The sequence below is a fragment of the Camelus ferus genome, chromosome 5 (genome assembly GCF_009834535.1).
Source record: "Camelus ferus isolate YT-003-E chromosome 5, BCGSAC_Cfer_1.0, whole genome shotgun sequence".
Classification (NCBI taxonomy): Eukaryota; Metazoa; Chordata; class Mammalia; order Artiodactyla; family Camelidae; genus Camelus; species Camelus ferus.
In genome coordinates this window covers 93,637,085-93,662,122 of record NC_045700.1, presented here as the reverse complement: position 1 = coordinate 93,662,122, position 25,038 = coordinate 93,637,085, and the positions used below count along the sequence as shown (strand labels likewise).

Here is a 25,038-nt window from a genome sequence, read left to right as displayed (position 1 = left end):
CGGGGGCGGGGAGTCCCAAGCCCCGGGGCGGCCGGCAGGGCTCGGCGGGCGGGGGGCGGCGGGGCGCGGGCGCCGGGTGACCGCCTCGGCCTCCCCGCAGGTGCGCGCAGGCGCTGCTGGAGCACGGCGCCTCAGTGCAGCGCGCGGGCGGCGCGGCCCGGGACACGCCCCTGCACGTGGCGGCGCAGCGCGGCCTGGACGAGCACGCGCGCCTCTACGTGGGCCGCGGGGCGCGCGTGGACGCGAGGAACGGCCGCGGCGAGACGGCGCTGAGCGCGGCGTGCGGCCCGGCGCGGCCGCCCGAGGAGCAGGCGCGCTGTCTGCGCCTGTGCGCGCTGCTGCTGCGGGCAGGCGCGGCGGCGGACGCGCGCGACGAGGACGAGCGCAGCCCGCTGCACAAGGCCTGCGGCCGCGCGCACCACGGCCTGGCGCGCCTCCTGCTGCGGCACGGCGCCGACGCGGGCGCGCCCGACTACGGGGGCGCGTCGCCGCTGGCCCGCGCGCTGCAGACGGCCGCCTGCGCGCCCGAGGCCGCGCCCCAGCGCACCGTGCAGGCGCTGCTCAACCACGGCTCCCCCACCGTGTGGCCCGACGCCTTCCCCAAGGTAAGAGGTGGCCCAGGGACCGGCCTGCAGACGAGTGGTCAGAATGCAGATTCTGATGGCACAGGTCGAGGGTAGGAGAGTCTGCGTTTCTAGCAAGCTCCCAGGTGAGGCCGAGGCTGCTCGTTTGGGGACCACACTTTGAGGCTCAAGGGCTGGGGGGCCCTTTCTAGAGTCACTAGAAAATTGAGAGGTTGGGGTGTCAGCAAGCATACCCAGTGTGACCTTGCAGAGCTGTCGCCTGGGGACGCCAGGCGCTCATTCCGGTGATGCTGTCGCGCCTCAAAACATTTTGGCAGCTTACCTTTTGGTGTAATTGGTGAAGCACAATGAAAATCAGCCGCTTGTCGCATCTGGCATTTGACTTGAAATGAGATATCCAGTGTGCTCAAACACCTTATTAATGAGATTAATGACCTCATTTCACTCGTTTGCAAATTTCCTTCATTCAGTCCTCACCACACTTCTGCGAAATACCTCAGGCTCGTGAAGTTCCCCTACCTCGGTTTCAGCTGGGTGAAGTGCCCCATCCAGGACCAGGGCTGTATCGGACTGGACTCCGAGCAGCTGGTCACTTTTCCACGTGTCAGATAACCCTGAAATAATAAAGATGAAGCATAAAAATTTCTCATCAAAGAAAATGTTCCCAAAAGAAAAGTTCCCAAAATATTGGTTGAAATAAGAGATGGTCCTCCCCAAAAGACTTCATCGAAGGGAAGTCATTCCATTAGTGGTAAAATTGAGTGTGCTTAATTTAAAAATTACCTCAGACTCACCAATCATATGCAAGAGACATATTTGGGCCTGATAAGTTTTAACAAATAGCTAAAAAGCTGCTATCCAAAAAGGACGGGGGCAGAGAGAAGAGCTCAGTGGTAGAGCACGTGTATAGCATGCACGAGGTCCTGGGTTCAATCCCCCGGACCCCCATTTAAAAAAAAAAAAAAGACAGTAATCTAGGTGGTCTAAAATAGGGAGATTCGCATGTTTCCCTCAAATGCTAACTTTGCATGCTGGATGCCTGCCTAGTAAAGGTCGTGTCTGTCAAACCACAGGTGAGAAATGGAAGGTCCACCCGGGCGACTTCCTTACTTGACAGACATCATGACAAGTTTCTCGTGCCAGCTCCTGCACTGTCGTCGAGTCATGTTCCCAAGGCACTCTGCTAATGCAGAGATTCCAGCATGGGGGGCTCATGAGAGGGAGGAAATACCAGCATTTTTATATCCCACACCACTTACCTTTTATGTTCGTAATTTACATTTTGGCTTTTGCCAGCAGTAGCAGGCTTAGTTCATCGACTGATAAAATGGAAACAAGACCCACCTACTGCCCCTTCAGTTCACACCGTGTGTGCATTAAACCACGCTGCACACTTCAGCCCTTATGGTGTGAAACTGCATCAAGAATGAACAAGAAACAAACGAAACAACAAAGAATCAAGACTTTGGGAGGGAGTGGGTATAGCTCAGTGGTAGAGTGCACCCTTAGCATGCACAGAGTCCTGGGTTCAATCCCCAGTAGCGCCACAAAAGAAAGGGAAAAGAAAAAGAAAGAAACAAGACTTTACAAGATGGGCCACAGGTGAAAGATACCTGGGGCAAATTATTTTAAAGAAGAAAGAGTCAATATATCTCAGTAGTAACTAGTAATAATCCTCTGATAGCCTCTAAGTCATTTAATTGGAGTGATCTCTGACCAGGTTTCCGTATCCCAGGGGCAGTCCCACAGGCATCATCCCTGGGGACAGCACCTCCAGCGCCTGAACTCTGCCTCTGGGGCTGTAAGAATCACCCCACCTTGACCTAGAGATACAGGCAGGGCAAGGCCAGCGCCTCCCCTTTGGGCCTCCAGGAGCCCTGTCCTGGGGTCCTCTCAAGGGATCCTGTGTCAGCCACACGGGAATGGAGCCTGATCGGTGCAGGGTGGGCGTGGGGGTGGGTTTGGGTGCAGTCAGTTACACCGGGGCCGCAGAGGCCCGAGCAGCAATTCCACGTCATTGTGGAAGGAATCGGTGTTTCTCTGAGAAATCTTAATACTTTGAGGCTTTCACAAAATAGCCTCGCCTACCCTGTGCACAGCACAATGCCGGCGGCACTTCCCGGTTTTCCGTCAATGTTGAATGAGTGAAGGGGATTCCAGCGAGTCCACAGCGCGGGAATGCAGTTAATTCTTTAGAAATGGGCTTCCGACCTCTTTGCGCTGAGGTCCCCCACACCTGGAGGGGGCGCCCCACGAAAGAGTGCCGAGAGGTCTGCAGCCACCCGCCCCGGCGCTCCGGGCAGGACCCGGCCGCGGCCAGAAATGCGTTTGCCCCCGCGCCGAGCGTCCTCTGAGCCCGCGTGCCGAGTGCCTGTGATGCTGCAGCCTTGCCCGCAGGACGGCCGGGGCCAGCACACAGGAAACCTGGCGGCAGCGTCTTTCTCCACCCAGGCCCCCTGCGAGTGCTCCACCGGGGAAGGGGTCTAATCACCACGCGGGACATCAAAGGGCAAACCCGACTCGGCTCTGCAGCCCCGCGGAGCGCGCAGCAAACACACTGAAACGAGCCACAAAGATGCTCCGCAGGCAAGACTCAGCGCCATGGCGAGGCGGACACAGAGGCACCGGGGAATGTCACAGAGCACGCCGGCCGTGGGCAGCAGCCGTGCTTTAAATAGATGTAAAGAGACACCCACGGAGCTCAGAATTACTGAGGCAAAAGGTTTCACAGCGAGCTTGTGACATAAATCACAGTTCCCCCATGCCCAGACAAAGGCACCGTCGCCACGGCAGGCGGACTCGGAGCATCCATCGGAGCCGCGCGCAGTGCGCTGCCGCGAACATCAAAGCGGTGTCACGGCTTGGGAAGCAAGCATGTTGACAATGCCAGGCCTTTCTGCCCGGCTGACCCCTAGTTAACACCAGAGTCAGGTATCGGGCACGAGGGCAGGTGCGGGCGCGGTGGCAGGCGCCTGAATTCTGGAAGTCGTCAGGACAGCGGGGGCCCGGCCTGGAGGAGAGCAGGCAGGAAGGCAGAGAACACTCACCCCTGTGGATCCAGCCTTGTTTTGCAAACTGCCACGAGTTGACTCTGTGAGTGGGAAGCTTGGTCTGGAATAAAGCACTTTGCACACGTTTCTCTGTCCCGCCGCCCCTCACCTGGCAGGCATCAGTTACTCACACTCAGACTTGCCCGCGGGTTGGGGAAGTGCAGGGACAATGCCAGCGGTGAAAGACCCCCCTCACAGGCATCTATCTCTTAAGCACTTATTCATTCATTCAACAGACATTTCTAAGGAGTTACAGTGTTGAACAGGAGCATAGGTTTTTCCTGCCCTCCTGGAGCTGCCAGTCATGTGAGTGAGATGGCCTTGACTCAGACAGCCACACGCACCACTGTGAAGTTGCTGTGATGTTAAAAGCTGCAAAGCCAGGGCCTTCCAAACCTTGAAAATGCCAAATAGGGGGCCAGACCTGGCTAGGGATGGGGGGCCCTCCAAGGCTCCCCCAAGCTCTTATAGAGTGAGCCCAGATCTGAAGACTTAGCTGTGTGAAGAGGGGAGGGAAAAACATTCCAGGCAGAAGGAATAGCACAGGCAAATGTCCTGGGGCAGAATGAACACTGTAGTATGTGCAGGGTTGGCGGGGTTGGGGGGAAGGTGACCCAGTAGCTGGAGAGGAAACAGCAAAAGGGAACCAGCTGAGCTGGGATGCTAGGCAGGGGCCTTGTTAAGGGTTTGAGCCTTTGTATTAAGAACAATGGGAATCTATGTCATCATTTTAAGCAGGAGAGGTGACATAATCCAATGAGAATTGGAGGGTGACTTCTCTGCTCAGGGATAGGGACATGCTGGCATAGGAGGGCTGGTGGGGAACCACAGACTGCAATCCCAGTGAGGGATGCAGGCAACTGGACAGGAGGAGATGGAGGCTGATGGCAAGAATGACAGATTCTAGAAGCAACTGCAAATCTCTGATCTTGCTCACCTTCTGGGCACTGACCATGCTGAAAATTTGGACCAAAAGTTTTGTGTTTTCTTTTTACCTAATTACAGAATTCAGCAACGTGACTTCAGCCTCCCATTTCCCAGGGTTTTCCGTGGGAGAATCCCGGGGGAGCAGTAGTCAAAACCCAGGCTTCACACAGCAGTGGGTGCACCCGGCCCCCCAAGAGAGGAGGGAGGGGAGCTATCAGAAACAGCGCGCCTCTGTTTTCCTTGCTCTTGTTTTATTTCTCCATCTACATATAAAGCAGTGTGCCCATGTGATTCTTCCCCTTAATTTTCTTTCTGCCGCCTCATTAGCTGAAGAGAGTGTGTGCGGACTCTAATGACATCAGCGTGTCAGAGTAATGTGGCAGCCGCTTCTCTGCAGACAGCAAGGAGGCAGCGGAAATTTTTAAACTGTATTGGCGTAAAAATAATGAAGGCAGCCAGCTGCCTGGCAAACATGAGGGGGCACAGTGTGGAGGAGTTGGGGAGGGCCGGGGAGCCCCAGAGAGGTGGAACAGAGGAGAGACAGGAAATGAATTCCCGGAGACAGGCAATAAGACTTTGTCACAGTCTGTGACCCAGGGAGGAGGGGCCTGGAGGAGGGGGTGCGCTCCCTGAGGGAGGACAGCTCGTCCTGGGGGAGGGGACTTCGGGGGAGGGCTGGGGATGTCCGTGGCGCATGCAGTCACTGGGAACTGGCTAACATTTTGCACAGAGAAGTGAGAGGGCCATGGGAGGGCAGCTGGAGGGCCGAGGTTAGCCCGAGGAAGGTCTGAAGTCGCAGGACCTGCCTTGGATACCGTATAAAGACAGACAGACTAGAGCTAGAGGTGTCCAGTGTGAGCTGGGTTTTCTCCCAGCACAGAAGGAGGACAACTGGATTCAGGGCCATGCTCCAGGAAATGGCATGTTAGTGGTGGCTTGTGTCAGCCAGAAATATCAACACACCAGGAGCACACTGCAGGGTGCGAGGCTGGGCTGGGAGGATGCACGCCAGCCTGGCTCCCCCTCTGCAGCTCAGTCTCCCGTGTTCATTCTCTATCTCTGTCCTCCTGTAAAGCCCTCTTAAGCCCAAGCTTGTGACAGTAATGAAAAAACAAATTTGGGTTAGGGAGGGGCCAGAGATGATAATAGTAATATGATTACCAATTTAAAAGGGCAGCTGCTCCTGTCTTCACATTAAAATATCTTTGAAGACACAGCAAGAAGAGGAAAGGGGAGAAGGATGGAAGGAAGAGAGGGAGAAGGTAAACCCTCATGAAGACCTCATGTCAGGAAGGCCGACACACCTCTGCTGCACTGCCCTAAGTTTTCAGGCAGCCAGGCAGACATTACAAACAAATGTTTAAGTCCACTGGGCAGTAGCGGATGCTTGTGGAGGTGCAGCGCATCAGAGGAAATGCAGTCAAGTGCAGAGGTGGAAACCGAGGAACCCGGGTTGCGTAGCAACCTGCTAATCCTGCTGGGGAGCCGGTGGGAGGCAGAGGCCTCCTGGTGGAGCGCTGGTCTCCAGGCGAGTCACCAGTGCAAGCTGAGAATGGGGCTGGCATCACCCTTGCCAGCCTTCCTCCCTTTTGCCCCTCCACGGTCTCAGAAGCAGACAGAGAATGGGACCACAGACTTCCCCTGCGTATTGACAGACCTGGTGTCTGGATCTCACCTTAATCGGAGATGAATACAAAGAAAAATAAATGGATTCATGGAGGGGGCACAGAAAAAGAAAAATGAGGCAGCATCCTGAGAATAGAGAGGAAATCCCCACCTCTCATCAAAAGGTCTGGAAGAAATTCTGGGAAATTGTGTGCCCTCCCATCCTCTATGGAATGCAAGAGGACATAGCTTTTAAATCCATAAAGCCAAACAGGTTAAGGTGAGAAGTCAAAAGAAAGACATGGAAAGGAAGATGGAAGAGATAAATTTATACCAAGAAAGCAAGAGCAAGGTGGTGGATTAAATTACACATGAAAGGAAGTAAAACTCAAACTGATTCATTAAAAAAGAATCAAATCAATGATGTAAATGAAGGTGCTGTGCTCTTTGCCTGTGTGCCCTCACATCCAGTCCCTGCTGTCCCTGTGTCCTGCTCTGCATCTTGAGAGGACACAGGCACTGCAGCCAGTCCCTCCAGGCTAATGCTGAGTCCCGTATCATCTGGCTTCTGGGTTCAGCCAAGGGGACACCACTGGAAATTGAATGTGAAGAAGGAAAAAAGCCACAGTATCTCTCCTCCTCTTTCTCTTCCTTGAGTAGCTTCTACAGCAGCACCTGCATCTCCATGGCTCCAGTACTCCCAGATAGCTCCTTCTTATAATCACAGCCCCCATCAGGCAGCCCCTGTCTGACTTGGTTCCAACCTCCCTTGTATCTCACATAACAAGACACACAGAGGAGAAGCAGGCTTCAGGATTGGTTACATCTGAGTCTCAATGATGTCATCAAAGAACCAGATGCCTTCCAACCTCAGTAAGTCAGCACTGACCTCAAAATGGTTCCTCTCTTTGTCCCAAGGTGGCTTCCAGCAACAACTGGACCAACCAGCTTCCTGTTCAGACCCAGCTGCTTTTCTCTAGAGGCCCTGAGGAAGCCCTTCCTTGTGTTTTATTGGCTTCAGTTTAAGGTTTGCTTAAACCTGCCCTTCCTCAAACCGTTAAATGGCAAGAGGAATAGAATGATTAAGATTGGATTAATCTAATCATTTGAAGTGTTGGGAAGTCAACCACAATGTTCACTACAAAGGACTAATGTTAAAAGATCTTAAGTGCAAAAGGAAAAAACAAAGCCAGGAAACTAAAAGAGAACACAATGGCCATGAAGGACAGAGAGCAGAGAGCCAACCCACAGATAATTGATGTTACCGAAGAATGTACAACAGATGGATCAGAAATAATAATCAAAGACATAGTAGAAGAAAACTCAGCTGCACTAAAAAATCTTAACTTACGGAAGTTGAATAGATGTTCTCCACAAATCAGTGATGGGAGACATGTATCTATATATGTTCTAGCAAAAATATTCTAAAAAGTCACAGAAAAAGCTTGCAAAGTATCCAAGCAGAAAACAGGTTATATTCATAAAGGAATAAAAATCAGGCTGGACTCATATCTCTCTGTTGCAGTATTATCATAAAACAATGAAATATCATTGACAGATTTTTAAAGGAAAAGTTTGCATTCTAGCATTCTAGACTCAGCCAAGATAGCTATCATTTTTGATGGCAAAAGACACTTTTAGATGTCAAGGGATCATAAGACATGCCTTCCTAATGTTTTTTGAAAAGAAAAAAAATAATTCTATTTATTTGATTATTTATTCAACAAATATTTGCTGAGCACCAGCCATTTGCCAGGAACATACTAGGTGCTCATAATACCTAATGAGGAAATAGATCAGGGAAAAGAGAGTATTCCTACCCCCAAGGAGCTTACATTCTAACAGGGAAGACAGACCTTAAACAGTGAGCATAAGAAGTAGGCCAGTCAAGCTATAAGGACTTGGGGAGAAGAAGCCGGGCGAGGGGCAGTGAGTTTTAAAGAAGGTGCTTAGGGTAGGTGGACTGGAGAGGAGAGGGAATCAGCTAAGCTGATATCTAGGCAAAGAGCAGCCCAGCGGACGAGCCACTGGTCTGTGGCCCCGAGGATGGAGTGGGCTTGGCCCGGGTGGGGAACAAGGGAACCAGTGTGGCTGAAGGTGGAGAGAGCCAGTGGGACGGTGGTGGGAGATGAGATCGGAGAGGTAGGGGAGGGACGCAGATTGTGTGGGGTCTCGTGGGACGTTGTAGTGACTTTGGCCATTGGAGTGGTTTGATCAGAGGAGTGGTGTGACCTGACTAACATGTTATCGGGACACTTGTGGTCTCCACATTGAGAAAATACTTTAGGAAGAGGAGATTAGAAGTGCAGGGAGGGGTTAGGAGGTTGTTGCCACAATCCACATGAGGGCAAAGGTGACGTGGACGACGGAGGTGGTCTGACACTGGATATGTTTTGAAGCTAGAGCTAGCAGGATTTCTTGACAGATTGGATGTGGGAGAAAGAGGAGTCAAAGATGATCCAAAGCTTTTTGCCTGAGAGAGCCATCAAGGAAGGTGATGGGTGGTAAGCCCGGGGTGAGAGGAGACTGGGGAGCTCTGTCTTCAATATGTTAAGTGTGAGATAGGGCCAGCCGAGCGGAGGCATCAAGTTAGCAGTTGGACATTCAAGTCTGGAGTTTGAGACAGAGGTTTGACTGACCTGGAGACATGCTTTTCAAGGTCAGTGGCATGTGGATGGTATTGAAAGCCAGGAAACTGAGTAAGGTCACCAGGGATTGAGAGTAAACAGAGAGAAGGAATGAGGACTGAATCCAAGGCCGTCGCAACATGGAGAAGATGGAGGTGAGAAAGCAGCAGAGAAAAGGAGAAAAGTGAGTAGGGGAACAGTGAGGGAGGTGAAGGGATAGAAGGGTGGGAGTCAAGTGAGGAAGGTATCAAAGCGGAGGACGCGATTAGCTGGGTCAGATGTGCTGATGCAGCACAAGGGGGGGCAGAGCCTGGACCACCAGACGCAGCCCACTCCCAGGAGCTCTCGGCAAGCGCAGATTGGGTGGAGTGGTGGAGGCCGAATGGGATGGGAGTACTCAGCTGGCAAAGAGGTCGTGTGAAAGACTGTCTCAGGATTGGGAAACTCAGTCTGTCTCAACTTGACCTCTTAAATATCTCTCAAAATCTTTTTTCCCTTTCCACTCTGACTGCCACCAGCTGAGTTTTGGCTACTACCATCTCCCCCTGGGATTGCAAAAATATCCTCATATCTGGGCTCTCTGCCTCCAACGTGGCCCCATGAAACTCATCTCAACATGGTAGCCATGGTGTTATTTCTAAAATTAAAATCTGATCCTGTCACTCCCCCATGCACAATCCTCCAAGGGCTTCCTGGTGCCCTCAACGTAAATCTAGCCTCCTTATCTTGGCAGACAATGCTGTTCTTCATCTGACCCTACCCTACCTTCCTCTCCAGGCTCTCCTCTCACTAGTCCCCGTGTCAAACTACATGCCACGGCCAATATTATTTGTTCCTTCTCGCCTCCCAGTTTTGGTAAATGTTTTCTCCACCTAGAACACGCTAGTCCTCAGAACCCTCCATACCTTTTGTAACTCCTACTCCATGACTAGTTCTTAGTTTGAATGTCTTTTCCTCTAGAAGTCTTTCCCTGACCAACTCACCACCGCAAATCTAGGTTTGAATTAGGTGCCATTTCAAGCATCTTGTGATTCCCCCACCAGAGTACTGTGGCACCTATATTAACATTATCATTATTATTTGAGATGATATTGTTTGGGACTGTAAAATTCTGTGAAGCCAGGGCTTGCCTTTGTATCACACGGAGATAACACAAGCCCTGGCTTCCAGTAGGAACTTGACAAATATCTGTGGAATGAATGGCTTAAATGATCCAGTTAAAATAGAGACAAGTAAGTGCAAGGCAGGGTATAAAACTAAACACAACTACCAAAGATTATTCCCGAAGGAGATATATAACATAAAATATGATCTTGTACCAATTATAGTCTGGAACCCAACTTCAGATATTATTAAGGAAGGAGAAAAATTGAGAGAGATGTGAGAGAAAGGATAATGGTATATCTAGAACACAAAGAACACAAAAGATACTGTTTTGATGTTTAGAGAAATATAGGTTAATTTTTTTTTATTTTGAAGGTAACCAGTAGTAAAATTGTAAATGAGATACAGACTTCCAAAATATAAAAGGTAAATACAAAGAAAATATAAACCTGTATAACAGAAATCAGACAACAAGGAAACAAAAGGTATAAAAAGTCATAAAGAATAAACTGAAATAGAAGTAAGACATGATGAATTATTTATAACAATAAATATGAATGTCTTAAATTACCCTATTACCAATACAGAGACTTTCACTTTAAACCAATGTGAAACAAAAGGTTAAAATTAAAGAGTGGGCAGAGGTAATTCTAGTAAAAACAAACTAAAAATAAAATGATGTATTGATATTAATGTGCAACATAGAAAAATTCCAGGGAAATACACAAAATGAGTGGAAGAAAAGACTCATGTGACATTGACAAAGGATACAGTCCATAGTGAAGAGAGAACCATTAAGAAATTTACATGCCCAAAAAAATTATGTTAAATGAAGAAACTAACTGAAAAAGAATAATTCCAGATGATTTTTGATTCATATCTAAGTCTTTCCCACAGATTAAGTGGGAAAAATTTAGAAGCTTCAAATCATAAAGGTGACAGATCCATGTTGGACTTTGAACCATGCAAACAGAATACAACTTCTAGTGCTCCCAAATCAGACATTACCTAAAGCTACAGCACAGTACACCACAAAATTAATAGCAAGAGTTAATTTCTAAAAATAATTTAACTTTTTGAAGATTTCATAGCATGCTTCCAAATGAATATTGTTAAATTGTTGACTATTTAAGAAAGAAAATGACAACATTTGCCTCAGAACTACGGCTTTGACCACACTTTTGTTTAATGGAAGACCTACAGCACTTTAAAAGTTGCTTTTATTGTGGTTCAAGGAAAAACATTTTGCCAAGTTAACTTGAGCAGTCAATCCAAGGAGCTGGAAAGAGAAACAGAGAAAGGGATTAATAGCAATAAATGCAAAATTAATAGGTTGGAATATTTTTAAAGAGAACTGATCAATGAAACCCAGGAGTTTATTTCTTGAGAAAAAAATTAAAATAGACAAAATTCCAGCAAGACTAAACATGAAGAAGCATTGCAAATACAATCACAGTGATTGTCAAATGAGAAAGGGTGCTTATTCGTAGATACAGTGGAGATATCTCCCATGCAGGTTTGTTCTCCACCTGCAGGGACGCACCCACAAGGCTCCTGGCCCTCTGCTCCCACTGCTCCTTTCAAGAGTGCAGTGCCCAGAAGCTGGAGAGGAAGAGAGAATGAGGTCAGAGGATGTATTCACCTGGCACCCTCTCAGCTTCAGGCTGGTTGTGTGTCCCCAGCCAAGGATCACTGCTCCTGATAAAACAATCCAGCCCACTCTCTCACCTTTCAGGCCCAGGGGTGGAAATAGCCCTGCACCAGCTCCACATCAATGCACTCTTCCTCATGGTTCCCCTGCACTCACAGCTGGCTAACTAGACTCTATATCAATAAACCTTCCTGGAATAATCCTATCTCAAGTTTGCCATCTGTTTCCTGATAGAACCCTGACTGATACATAGGCAATGCTAAATTTCGTTATGTTTTCCAAGAAATATAGGTCAACAAAATTGAGCCAAGAAGAAATCAAAACAAAATATACCAGTAACCATGAAAGAAATTGAAAATATTATCACCTGGAACTAAAGCCTAGGCTTAAAAGATTCAAATGCAAGATCTATCATGCCTTCTTATTTCCAGTAATTATCTACTTATTAAAATCTTCCAGAGTATTAAAAAGATAGGTTACTAAGTTAACATAAAGTGATATTAAAACCAAAAAATAACAGCTCAAAACACTAAAACTATAAACCATATTTAGTTATTAAAAGAGACACAAAAATCTTAGCAAATTGAATCTGTCATCTTATTTAGAAGAATAGCCAGAGTCTCTTTCATGAAGGCAAAATGGATCAGTATTGGAAAATCTTTTTGTATCAATTAGGCAGAAAAAGGCAAAAAAATTAAATCCTAAAATTTGTAGTAACCTCAGAATAGAAAGATATTTCCTTAACCTAAAACAGAGTATTTATGTGAAACCAATATCCAAGATTATGGAGAAATAATTGAGACAATCCTATTAAAATTAGGACTAAGATGATGATCCTTGCTATCAATATTGTTATTTAACATTGAATTTTAAAGCTCTAGCCAAAGTAATAGGACAAGAAAAATAAATAAGAAATAGTAATACTGAGAAGAAAATACCATTATTTGTAAAAATGATTGTCTACCTGAAAAATAAGCTTAATAAGTAAAGTTTGCTTATACATCAATGTAAAAAACTGAACACACTATAGAAAAAATGAGCAAAAGGCATAGTTTAGCAATTCACAAAAGAAGAAAGACAAATGGTCAGCCATAAGTAAATATTCCATATTGTACCTATCAAAGTTAAGTAATTAACAAGATGGTCTGTGTAGGAAGAAAGAGGCCCTTCCATACTCAGTTCTTTAAAAAGTGTAACAACTTACACACTTACAGTTTGACAGTATGTTTTAAAAGCTTTAAAATGTACACACTCTTTGACCCTGCAGTTCTACTTCAGCAATTCAATATAAGCAATTGAAATAAGGATGGTTGGAGGCAAAAAGAGATAGAATTGTGTTCAGAGATATTCACTGTTTATAGTATCAAAACATATTAAGGCCACTTATACATTGAATATATTCATGCAATATTATATGGCCACTAAAAATGATGTTAAAATGCTCATTTATAGTTTTTGAATTGTTCACAGTCTATTCTGAATGATAAAAAATCAACTTTCAATAATATGCGAAGCATTAGCCCATTTTTGTTACACATATGATTTTTGTGTCTAAATGCGTAAAACATCAGTATGTACAAAATGTTGATCGTGGTTATCTCTGAACAAAGAAACATGATTTTTTTTTTTAATTTTGCTCTTCTGTATCTTAAAGGGGTGTTAGATCTGGAAGAAGCTAGGCAAGTTGTAAAGGGAGCAACCACATGGAGCGTGTTCACGGAGCTCCAGTCAGCGTGAGGCAGACCCGGCTTAGCAATTGGCCCTGACCCTTGTCCACTGTAGATATTTGGTGCCTGACCTTAGAAAATTTCCTTAACCTCAGTTTTCTCAACCAGGAAAGAGGAAGAACAATTTTACAACACTCAGCAAATCTTAAACCTCAAAGAGAACTGCAAAGTTGCCCCACTCCTCCCCAAAATCAAATCTGAATTTGATCAAGCTTCTAAATCCAACTACTAATTTACAGAAGGCAGAGAAAGAGCAGCATGTTCAGAAACTCCTCGGGAATACAGTAGCAAAAAACCCCAACACTGAGAAGCTCTACAGGACAAATAACCAGTTTCTTCAACAAAAAAAATCACATGAAACAAAAAAAGGGATCTGAAAATGCGTCATATCAACCAATGCAAAGATGTTGGCCTCATTTGATGTTCCTATTCAAACAAATAAATGGTTGTTCTAATGTAACAGCATTTAAGAGAAATTTGTGAATTTAAACATTGACTGTGTGTTAGGTGATGCTAAGAAACTGTTGTTAATTTCTCAGCTGTTACTATGATACAGTTTATGCTTCTAAACTTCCTTTTAGAGACACAGATATTTACAGGTGAAATGATTGGATACATTGAATTTGCCTTAAAATAATATTGGGAGGGGAGGGTATAGCTCAAGTGGTAGAGCGTGTACTTAGCATGCCAAGGTCCTGGTTCCAATCCCAGGTACCTCCACTAAAAATAAACCAATCAAGTAAATTGCCTCCCCCTCAAAAAAAAATTTTTTAAATAAAATAAATAAATTAGGGAGGGGGCTGGGGCAGTAGATGGGCAGGACTGGCCATGAGTTGATGCTGAGTACACGAGGGTTCCTCATACTATTCAGTCTACTTCTGTGTGCGTTCACATTTCTCTATAACAAAAAAAAAGTTTATTTTTAAAAAGCAAATACTGTTTCCATCTTTATGATGAAGCTGATGGACTTGAATTGTAGAATTTGCAAATTAGGAAACAGACGTCCTTTGTCAGTGAGGACTGTGAAAGTAAATGAAAAGGCCAAGCCGAGAAGAAATCCAGCAGCAAAGCAGTTCTTCTCCCCCAATGTCCTGATGTTAGAAAATTGAAGTAAGACATTGGGGACACCGCCCTTGGTCCAGACTTCCTCCCAGCAGAGCTCATTCCCCTCTGAGCAGCTCTCCAGGGCCAAGAGCACCTGCCCAGCCATCAGCATCCCCCTCCTGGGTTCTGAATGCACAGCACTTGGCTCCCGCTTCTCACGATGGTGAGACAGCCCCTTGCGGAGCACTGCCCTGTGCATCCCTGCCCTGACCCCTGTGGCCCTTCGAAGGCCCTATTGCACTGTAGCTAGGATCACTGTCATTCCCTGCGTGAATGAGGACAGTGAGGACACAAAGCCAGGGAGCCATAGAAGTGGGATCCAAGCACCCCTTCCTATCTCCCTACCCTTTCCCACTTGGACGCCAAACCCAGTCCACCCGAACTGTGTCTCCCACCGTTCCCGACCAGGTGCTGAAGACCTGCGCAGCAGCCCCCGCGGTCATCGAAGTCCTTTTCAACTCCTACGCTCAGCTCCGCGTGTCGGAGTCCTGGAAGGAGCTGATTCCTGAAGATGTGTTGCAGGTGAGGAAGCTGCCCTCCCTTCCCCCGTTAGCACAGGAGTGCAGCCTGTGTCTGTTCGCCTGTGTGTGCAGTTTTGCACTAATACCCAGGTGAGTATAAAACATCTGGAGAAGGAAAGAGAAAGGGAACCTGGGAGCACTTGAGTGTTTGTGGTTTTCTTCTGGAGGCTCAGGAATCACACAGCCTTTGTGCTGGTTGGGGTCCTGCGGGCTGCAAGGACCACGCTGGCTTAAGAGTATCAGGGCTTCAGTAGCCAGTGTCCAGAGGCGGATGGACCGCAGAGGGTCTGGCTCCTGTGTGTCAGCTTCATCTTCTGACGGCTAAAGACATGCCCGAGGCAGCTGTGGGCACGGCATCCGCACACAGCAAGGTCCACAGGTGACTGTCGATTAAGAGAGAGAACATCTTTGTCTAGAAGCCTCTAGAAAATGTCCCTTCGTGCTCTCAGTGACTTGAGCCCCGGGCGGATCACTGAACACGCCTGCTGTGCTCTGCAGAGGGGCCGGACAGAGCGGAATTTCAGGAGGTGGCCCGTGTTGTCTGAAATCACCCAAAACAAAGGACACAGACCTTCTTGGGGAGGTTGGGAAGATGCCTTTCATGGGTTATCCTGTAGCGGTAGCCAGGAAAGGATCACCTGTGTGGTCTTCTGTCTGGGGAAAAAGGCTTGAGGGCTCCAGGTACCCAGACTGATGCTCGCCTGCCTTCCTTTCAGAGGCACCAGCCCTTCTACCGGTCTCTCTTCGCCTTGGCCCACGCCCCGCGCTGCCTGCAGCATCTCTGCCGCTGTGCCGTCCGGAAAACGTTCGGCCGAAAGTGCTTTGACCTCGTGCCCCTGCTGTCCTTGCCCAAGTCTCTGCAAAATTACCTCCTTCTGGAGCCAGAGGGTGTTTTGTACTGAAACTCAGGGCACTTGGACCAAGATGCTTGTGCTCGTCCGTGGAGGCTGGGTGGCGGGTGGGGAGGGGCCCAGATGGGACCGCCCACCCCAGCCTGCAGCCCAGGGCACAGGCTCCTCGCCCAGCGTCAGGCTCCCCTGGGAACCGGGTGGGTGATGAACGCCCTCTCCGCCTCTCAGGGCTGCTTGTGGGGACTGAAACTGAAGACCATGGGACTCGTATCAGGAGGTGCTTTCAACAGAAGTTGAACTAGAAGGTACACCTGTTTTTCTGAGGCCTGTCTCTGGCCCACAGCGGATTCGCAGCATTCATGCACCCTGCTTCAGACCCTCTGCCTCATGGGAACCATCCCACCCCGCCTAGAGCCCAGCCCCCCAGGAAGACTCTGTCCCCAAAACATGACAGACATACATACGGAGAGAGGACGCCCGCTCCCGTAACGGGAGCCCCTTCCCCGGAGCCCACTGCCGCTCCCCAGCCCACTGCAGCCGGAGCGCCCTCGGAGGACCTTGGAGGGGCGGTGAGCCGGACGTGCTGATCCCACGTGCGTCTTCTGTTCCACGTCCTCCCCAGCCACGCGGTCCAGCCGTGAGGAACAGCCCAGGGAGCCAGACGCTAGGAACGCACACAGGGTGACAGCTGAGCCCAAGCGTTCACAGAGGAGGTGGTTCTGACAGCCTCGGGCTGTGCTGACCATGACCTTTCTTTTCTGTGTTTGGGTGTTTTGACATCTGAGGCCTTTCAGACCCTGGAGGGATGGCCCCTCCCAAGATGAACCAATTCCTAGAGACAGGAATCAACTTGCCCCCAAATACTCCTGAACCAGTCCCGAGCTCACACCCCAGCACCTCCCTGGAGCTCCAGCCACATCCCCAGGGGCCAGTGCCAGACGCCCGGAGCCGGCTGGGCCAGGCCTAAGCCCGCAGGCGCTGCCTCGCCCATTCCTTCCATGGAAGCCACAGCTGAGGCTCCTGCCCCCAGCCGCTCCCCCTCCCCTGGACTAGCCCTGGTGCTGCCCCAGGTGGCGTGCCCCTTTGCTGGGGATGGTGGGTAATAAACTCTCTCTTCATTGGTGACTGTCTCCTACTCTGTTGGCCTTTCTAGATCTCAAATTTTCGGTTGAATGCTGCTTTTAAAACAAGGACTCTTAATGGCCATCATCCGAATGGCTCCGCTGTTTCCAGTCTGAGCCAGCGCAAGGACCAGCCTCAGGCCCGGCGGCCCCCAGTCCCACGGTCACAGTCTGGAGCGGGGTTCACACCCAGCAGACAACTGCAGTCTAAGGGGGGATGTTGTGTGCACTGTGAGCAGAGCCCAGCACGGGGGTGAAGGGGGGCCTGGCAGGGCCACCCCTTGAGGGCGAGGTTGTCAGGTTGCAACACAGTGGTCAGGCCGAGGGAGAGACAGGACAGCCTCCCCCAGAGCCTCCAGCCGGCCCACCCCATCCTGCCCTCTGAGACTGGACAACTTGCCTGACCTGTGTAAACATGGTTCACGACCCCACACACCTAGCCCAGCAGAGGGCGCTCTCCCAGCCCCACCTGCATTCAGGAGCCACCACTGTATCCAAAGGAAAAGTGGAACAAAGGCAGGGCTGCAGGGAAGGGCAGGGCTGCAGGGAAGGGCAGGGCACATGGAGGAACAGTGATGCGTCCTCCTGGAGGGGAGGGTCCCCGTGCTTTGGCAACTGGAAGGAGGCAGGGCTGGAGGAGGTGGGAGGCAGCCCGGGGGCCTTGGCTTCCAGATGAAGGATTCTGAACTGAATCAGACAGGCTGCAAGGAGCCACAGAGCAGGTGAGCAGATACAGTCCCAGTGAGACTCTGGGAAGATTACTTTGTCCTGGAAAGGGATGTAGCTTGGAGCGCAGGTAGGAGCCCAGGGTGACACCCTGGAGGTGGGGCTTCAGATCCAGGCTGCCCCACTGAGCAAGAAGAACAGTCACCTAACAGTTTGCTCAGCTGGGCAGTGAAAGCACGTGACCCTCTCTCACTGGCTGAGGTTCAGTGAAATAAGTCTTGGAAAGCAGCAGGCTTCTCCACTCTGAAGAGATCTTGTGAAAGGCACATCTGACACTGGCATCTGGGGTGGGGCCCCGGATTCCGTGGCTCCGCAAACTTTACCATTGCTAATGAGCTTGGGTGACGCTCCTGCCCCTGGCTGGCCCCACTAGGTGCAGAGTGTGCAAAGCCCCAGGCCCAGAGGCAGCCGGGGGATGGAACGCAGTAAATGCTTCCTCCTATCATTATGATTCTTTCATTATTAGAAGAAGAAAATAGCCTAATGTTGAGATAAAGACTGTAAAAACGGGAGCGCAAAGCAACGTTATTTATGAGAACAAATGAGAAAGGCAAATACAGTAAGAGATACAGCCGGGCAGCCCCAGACAAGGCCTGTCCTCGCAGGGGTTTGCAAATGAGCATCTGAGCAAACTTGCTTGGCAGACCCAGCCGTTCTTCAACCTCCCCTCTCCATCCCACATCCACGTAGGAAAGTTTGGTTGTATTTCTGCAATGCACTACATTTTACATTTTAAATATGTTTTGGAGTTTGGAAACAAAAGAGAACTCTTTTTAAACACACTGATTTTATATTTCTAAAAACCTGATGAATAGTGATCAGTTATTATATTTTCAAACACATGTTTTCCCCCACGTGACAGCTTAAAAACAACAACATGATTCTTACAGTCAGCTCCAGACCACTCCCCATAGCCACTGAGATCCTGCCACCAGGGGAGAATTCTTTTCTGTTATTTTCACCCCTTAGAATTTTCTTTTCAAATTCAGATGCTCCCAGAAAGAGCTAATCCACAAAGTTCTTTGGGGATAAACCATTCAGTCATCCATTCGGTCATTTGTTCATTCCTTTCATCAATCCTGCCTGAGTCTGCTGGGGACGGAGCCCAGGACTTGGGATGAGGACCCACCATCAAGGAGACAGGCTGCTAGTGGAGTTCACTGCCAAGCCGAGAAGGCCAACTTGTCAACAAGGCTGCGGGAGAGACGTGGGCGCATCAGGGGAGGTGTGGAGAGAAAGGGCTCCCTTCTTGGCCACTTTCTCTCTGCCTTCATCTCTGCATCGAATGAAGGCTGCCCGTTCCCAATGCAGGTGATGGTTTGGGCACTTTGCAGCTTCCCTCACTGTCACTCTCATCCTGTGCCCTACAGGCAGTCCCGTGGCTTCCCTGGTGAGCGCCCACTCAGCAGTCTCCCACCAGCCAATACCATATGCCACATGTCCCGCACCTCCAGTCTGGTGCTCTTGGTCAACATGGATTCATGTGCAGCAGAAACAGAGCAATGAACTGGACGCCCAAAGATGTTAGGAGTCCTTACCCTGCCCCCAACTCATCAGGAACACGACATCACTTCATGGCTGCACAGAATAAGCAGAAAATAAACTGGCACTGGAAGTTGGTTCTGAATCACCTGCATTCTGGTAGCTCTGGATGCACTAAATACTGTCCCTGATTTCTGGCCGTGGCAGTACAGGACAAAAATGGCTTGGAGTTAGTACGGTGGTTTGGCATTATCTTCATCTTTACATGGGATGGAATTAATTCATAGGTTTTCAGAATCTAATTACAACTAGCAATTTGCTTTGATAAGCAAAAAATAAAATAACTGTGAAAAATTATGGCATTAATGACTGTGTCTAGCTCTGCTCCATGTGTTAGGAAGTTCTAAAATGAAGGGGGCTTGCATGGTTCCACGTAGATAAGAAAGAGAAAGAGGAGAAGGGGCAGGGGAGGGAGGGAGAGAAGTGAGTTGGTTGAGAAAAACATCCAAAACCGCATTCTACTTTGAAGCTGGAATTATTCTAGCTGACTGTTTTTTCCAGTGAACTACATATACCCTGGTATTTCTTTTATTAAAGGGTAGAAATGTTCTCCATTCTTCAGCAGCTCCTATTGAACATCATTACTGTTCTCTTTGAGTACATTACATAAACTCAATTCCCTAAGACCTAAACTTTCTTTAATTTTACATGTGGTGTTTAATGATGCATTCACATGGTCCAAACTTCAGAAGGTAATAAAAGAGCAGATGCTGTTTCTACTGAGAAGAACAAAAGACAGCAGAGGACTGTTTTCCCTCCAACTGTACTGAGTATCTTTGACTGTACAACTTGTCATCAGAGCGCAGAGAGTTCAAAAATGCACAGGTGAGGTTCCCTGCCAACAATGGTCCTGAGAAGGTTCACCCTCTTCTGTCCTGACCTTACCCTGGCAGGATGGGGTGTCCATAGCACAGCCAGACAGACAGACACAACCCGCAGCCCCCAGGTAGGCAGTGCACAGACGTAGCACCGTGTGAGCCGTCATGTTTAAAATTCTGAATACAGCATTGGGCCTCTCTTTGTAGTGTACTTTAAAAATCCATTTAATTTTAAGTTACATAATAATCATCAATTCAACATGTTTTGAAGAAATTCAAAAACCACTGTCTCTTTGAGAAGCATTTGCTAATCCTAGTAACGCTGTGCACTCATCACGTCCCCAGTCTCCAAAAGAATCCTTACGTTTTCATGTTGAGGGGGCAGGCTGTTGAACTTTTGCAAAGAACACTTAACCCTCTACAGAAATGGCATAAAGTACAGGCTTGGAGAATGAGCTGGTCTGCTCCAGTGACTGGTCCTGGTGCGGGCATCTGAGCGGGAGCTTCATCACTGCAATTGCAGGTGTTATTAGCTTGCCAAGTGCTCTTCATCTCTTAAGGGCTGCCCAAGGACCAAGTGATAAACCAGGAATATTGCATCTTTTATTCTATTATTTCAAGAATAAATGGTTCCTTAGTCAAATTTTCTGTGTGCACTTGGGATATTCAGAGTTTCAACTAGGATCAATACAGCGTCTTATTTTGGGATTTCAGTACGCCTTTCAAACTCCAGGGCTTGTCTTGAAATTGCCAGCATCTTTCCATTTTAAAGCAAAAATTCATCTCATTAAATTGCTAAAATAAGCCTGAGGTAAAAATTCCTAAGAGCCCAGCGGGAGGATTGCCAGTATTGAAACTTATTTTCATGGAGTCCTGCAGGTGGCGCCATAAGCAAACGGTCTTACCCTGCCCATCAACCTGCTCTCCCCAGGATTAAAAAAGAAAACAAGATTATAGCTCACATGATAAAGATGAGGGGAGTACAAGGAAACTATAGAATCGTGACGTATCATACAGAATTGTGCTGCTATAATAAAAAAAAATCCGTAATTAAAATATTGATTATGGAACTGCCTACTTCCTTTGTATTAAATATGCGCGTTTTATAGGCAATGTGTTTATAAATAAATACAATTTTAAATTGACTCTTTTATGATGCCATAATGACAGCCTATCCTCATTTGTGTGTTAAACGTGTTCTTTAACAAAATTATACATTCAGTATTGCAATGTAACTGGCTGGGGTTTCAGCCTTCATCTAATCTTCCAGAATGGTATTTCTGCAGTCCTAACATTCTGCTTAATCACTCCAATAAAAAGAGTAGATTTCTTTGTAATGCAATTTGTAAGCAATAAACATGATTGAGAATGCAGTATTTGGTGTCGACTATGTTTAATGCAGGGTTTTAATTTGCTGTGTAATTATTCATTTGGTAGGCACTTTTTCTATTCACATATCTTGTCCCTGCTCAGAAGAAAGTTGGTAAGTTTGGAAAACATTGGGGAAACAGGGGTTCCTTGTGCTTTGTGCAAGCCGGAGTTTGATACAGATGTTGTGGAGAGAGAACATTTTTTTATCTGCTAAAAACAGGAGGTCACATTAATTCGTAGTACAGACACATAAAAATGTGATTATGGGTTCTAAACAGAACGCAGTAGGCTCCTAGTTAACACAATGAGATTTCTAGGAAGTGATGCATAAATTCTTCAAAAATGACACATTTCTCACGTTTCATTCCAATTAAATTACTGAGGCAGCTAACAGCGATGAGCTCAAAGTACGGGGGCAAAATGAGGGTTTTCTTCTTGTAACTGTATCTCTGCGAAAGTATATTTTTATGAGAAGCAGTTAATATTAAGCTATTATTTTTCAACTGCGCTGGAAGGGATATCTTGAGCCTTTCTTGTCCCGCTCTCCCCAGAAGAGTCTGCTTCTTTGTTTCTTGGGTTTGCTAATAACAAGAGAGAATTGTTCCACTGACTGCGGCCCCCACCCGGGTCCCCGGAGTAAAGGGGCCCAGTCCGAAAAGGGTCCCGGGTGTCAGCCCCAGGGTCCAGCCCAATAGCTGCTCACAGGTCCGCGGCCCCACGGACTCTCCATTTACGACCTGCGGCGCCGGGCCGGGGGCGGGGCATGCGGGGCCCGCGCCCACTCGCGATCCGCGATCACGCAGGACCGGTGCCCCCCGCGCCCGGCCCAGGCCTCCGGATGCTGAGTGCCCCGCGGCCTAGCGGTGTAGGGGGTCAGGGGTGGGGGGAAGGTCTGCTCCGGCAACCCGCAAAGCCCCTCTCCCGGCGAGCCTCGGATGCGGGTCGGGGATCCTGCCCAGCCCTCAGGGCGATGGGGCTCAGGGCTGCTCCCCGGGGAAGGAGGCCAGAGGAGCGCGAGGCCACCCTGCCAGGGGGGTGGGGGGGAGGCGGGAGGGAATGTCGGAAGACAAAAGGATGTGAAGCTTTAAATTCAAAAAGATGTTTTTGAAAGCCTCGTCCTGGGGTTTGAAAGGCGCACCGAGGACAGCGGCGGAGCGATCCCAATCAGAAATGCGATTTGAAGTCCTAATGAATTTGATTGCGTGAACATTTATAATCCCCCATGGCCCTAAATGAAATCAGATATAATCAGAAGACACGGGGAAGGGAGTGTTTACAGCCGACGCCGGGCGGCTGCGGGACGGGGAGATGCGGCCCCAGTATCGATGTCGAAAATGATGGATAACGCGGGAATGGCAAATATACTATTTGTCTAATGGCTCGGCAATTAAATTCCCCTGTAAATGACCCATGCCTCATTTCATCCTAATCTATGGAATTTTGATTGAATTCGTCAGCTCTAATTGAAAAATACTGCACTTTAATGTCTGCATTGCAGTTTCAGGACGAGAGTGGTTTTAATGAGACAGTGCCCCCCTGACCCGAGAATATTTGAGACTTTTATTTGGAATCTAAAGCCAGAAGATTGCTCAACTGAGCGCTGCGATTTCCTCCCCTGTATCCACGTCCATCTATCTCCAGGCACGATTTAATAAACGCACTTGGGGATAAATGCGTCCTCGACCCTGATGCCCATGTGACAGCCAAGGGGCGCCCCCTCCCCGAGATAAGAGCGGGAGGGGCCTCAGAGCGGTGCAGTGGCGGGCCAGCAGAGGGGGTGTTCAGAGCCTGTCCCTTCCGCAGCCTGGGTGCCCTGCCTCCACCCCCCGATGAGGCCCAGGGCACCATCGCGGGCCTGCGGTCTCCGACTTCCCGGGTCAAACCCAGGGGTTCTCCCTGAGGAGGAGGCCCAGCTGCCTGCGACCCGCGCACCGGGAAATGGGGCCCGCCCCCGACGCGCTTTATATGCAAATAGCGAGGGGAAGCCATCCCTAAGAAATTAGCTACTTGCTGAAGCATATTTACTAGATTGAAATGAATTAAAGAGAAACATTTTAAGTCTTACAAACGAGATAATTGGGCCACATTAAAACTGGAGATGTTTTCTCCTAAAAAGCCGGGTGGGGGGCGGGTTAAAAGCACCCCCCCCCGCGAAACAAGGAGACCTGGCCCCGGCTGCTCAGAGACCGGAAGTCCGGGAGTGCGAGGGACCGGTCCCCGCGGGGACCTTGGCGCGGCGCCCCTCCCTCCAGAGTCCAAGCAGCCAAATCCTCCGCTCCGAGGGACTGCTCCCGACCGCGGCCCGCAGGGGGCGTCCCCGAGCCAGGGTCCGGCGGCGAGAGCCGAGCGGAGGAATGGGGAGAGGGCGGGTGGTCCCAGGGTCCTTTGCGGGCAGCCCGGCTTCTTCCACCCGCAGTGTCCCCGCAGTGTTCAAAACTCCAACGGTGGGATCGGGATGGGGGCCCTGGGTAGACAAAGTCTGGGGGGAAACAGGCCAAAGTGCTCGGGTTGCCTATTCCCTCCCCAAAAGAGGAATGTATTTGAGCCTCGTTCGTTTAGCACGTAAACAGAGTTAACCGATCTTTTATTTAAAATAAAATTACGGAGAAGTCACCTCCCTGGGAGGGCAGTGCCTAGCGCCATTCTGATGCTAAACTTGGTGATGAGAGCCGACTGCTGAGGGATGCTCCGGGGGCCGGGGACTGTCTGCGCCTCAGCCTCCGTTCGTGCAAAGGGGATGACGCTGCACAGACCCAGGAGTGGTGCTTCCGGGACGTCTCTCTTCCCGGGGGAGGCGCCGTGTGTTAATACTGTATCGCGTCCTGATCCCTTGGCGGCCTGTGGTTTGTTTTTAAATGCTCGAGTGTTGAGATTAGAGGCTGCCTCAAATTGATCATCTCACCCTGAGCGCACAGGCTAGCGCTCCTGGTGCCCGGCGTCCACCCAGCACTCTGCAACGCTCCAGGGCTGGCGCGAGTGCTTCCAATTTAGATGATGGCCTCCCGAGTGTCTGCTCCGGGCCAGGCGCCCTGCTACCGCGTGCTACGTGATCTAGTTCAGTCCCTACGATTACTCGTAACGTAAGCACTGTATTAATTATCTGCGTCTTAGGAACGCAGTCCGTCAGCTAGTGAGACAGAGCCGGCATTCCGGCCCATTACGCAGATGGAACAGCAGAGTCTGGGGCGAGCTCAGCGGTGCCTCCAGGCCCCTCAGGCCCAGATGTCAGAGGCTTTCTTATCCACCCGGCTTCTAGGCCCTGCTCAAGAGTGAATCAAAGAGCCAGGAGAACTTTACATGGATTTTAAAGAGAGCCGACATCGGTTTTCTGTTTTCACGTTCAGCATCTGATAGTATTTCTTAACATCTTGGAGGTCTGATTCCCCATCCTTGTTTGTGCCAAAGCCTTCTCTTTAGACTATATGTTTTTAATTTAAAAAAAGGACTTTTTTTTTTTTTGGTGCAATCGTAGACATGAAAAAGATTGACGTGTCGGCCCTTCTAATCTCCCAGAAGGCCCGGCTGCGTCCGCTTGGGACCGCAGAACCCAAACAAGCCCTAAAATAGATGCCATTATCCTCATGGCCTATAGGCGGCGCTCTAAATCCCTGAGCGCTCCGCACACCCAAGGTGCTTATCAAGCTAATCTTTTTGAAATTGAGAAGCCTTAAAGAAAGCTATTTCCTGCCATCCCTTCATTAATTTATTA

At 49.0% G+C, this 25,038-nt stretch overlaps 1 protein-coding gene across 2 annotated transcripts in view; it reads left to right on the top strand.

The window, feature by feature from the left end:
• The window catches only part of ASB18 (ankyrin repeat and SOCS box containing 18), a 58,574-nt gene extending 39,483 nt beyond the window's left edge, over nt 1-19,091 (top strand). Inside the window, exons 4-6 of one of the 2 annotated variants that reach the window (XM_032480560.1) lie at nt 101-605; nt 14,788-14,901; nt 15,617-19,091. In XM_032480560.1, the coding sequence (XP_032336451.1) occupies nt 101-605; nt 14,788-14,901; nt 15,617-15,802 (805 nt within the window). In that variant the 3' untranslated portion in view covers nt 15,803-19,091. The remainder of the gene's footprint in view (nt 1-100; nt 606-14,787; nt 14,902-15,616) is intronic. The other variant, XM_032480559.1, reaches the window with a different exon arrangement.
• Nucleotides 19,092-25,038: the final 5,947 nt, after the last annotated feature.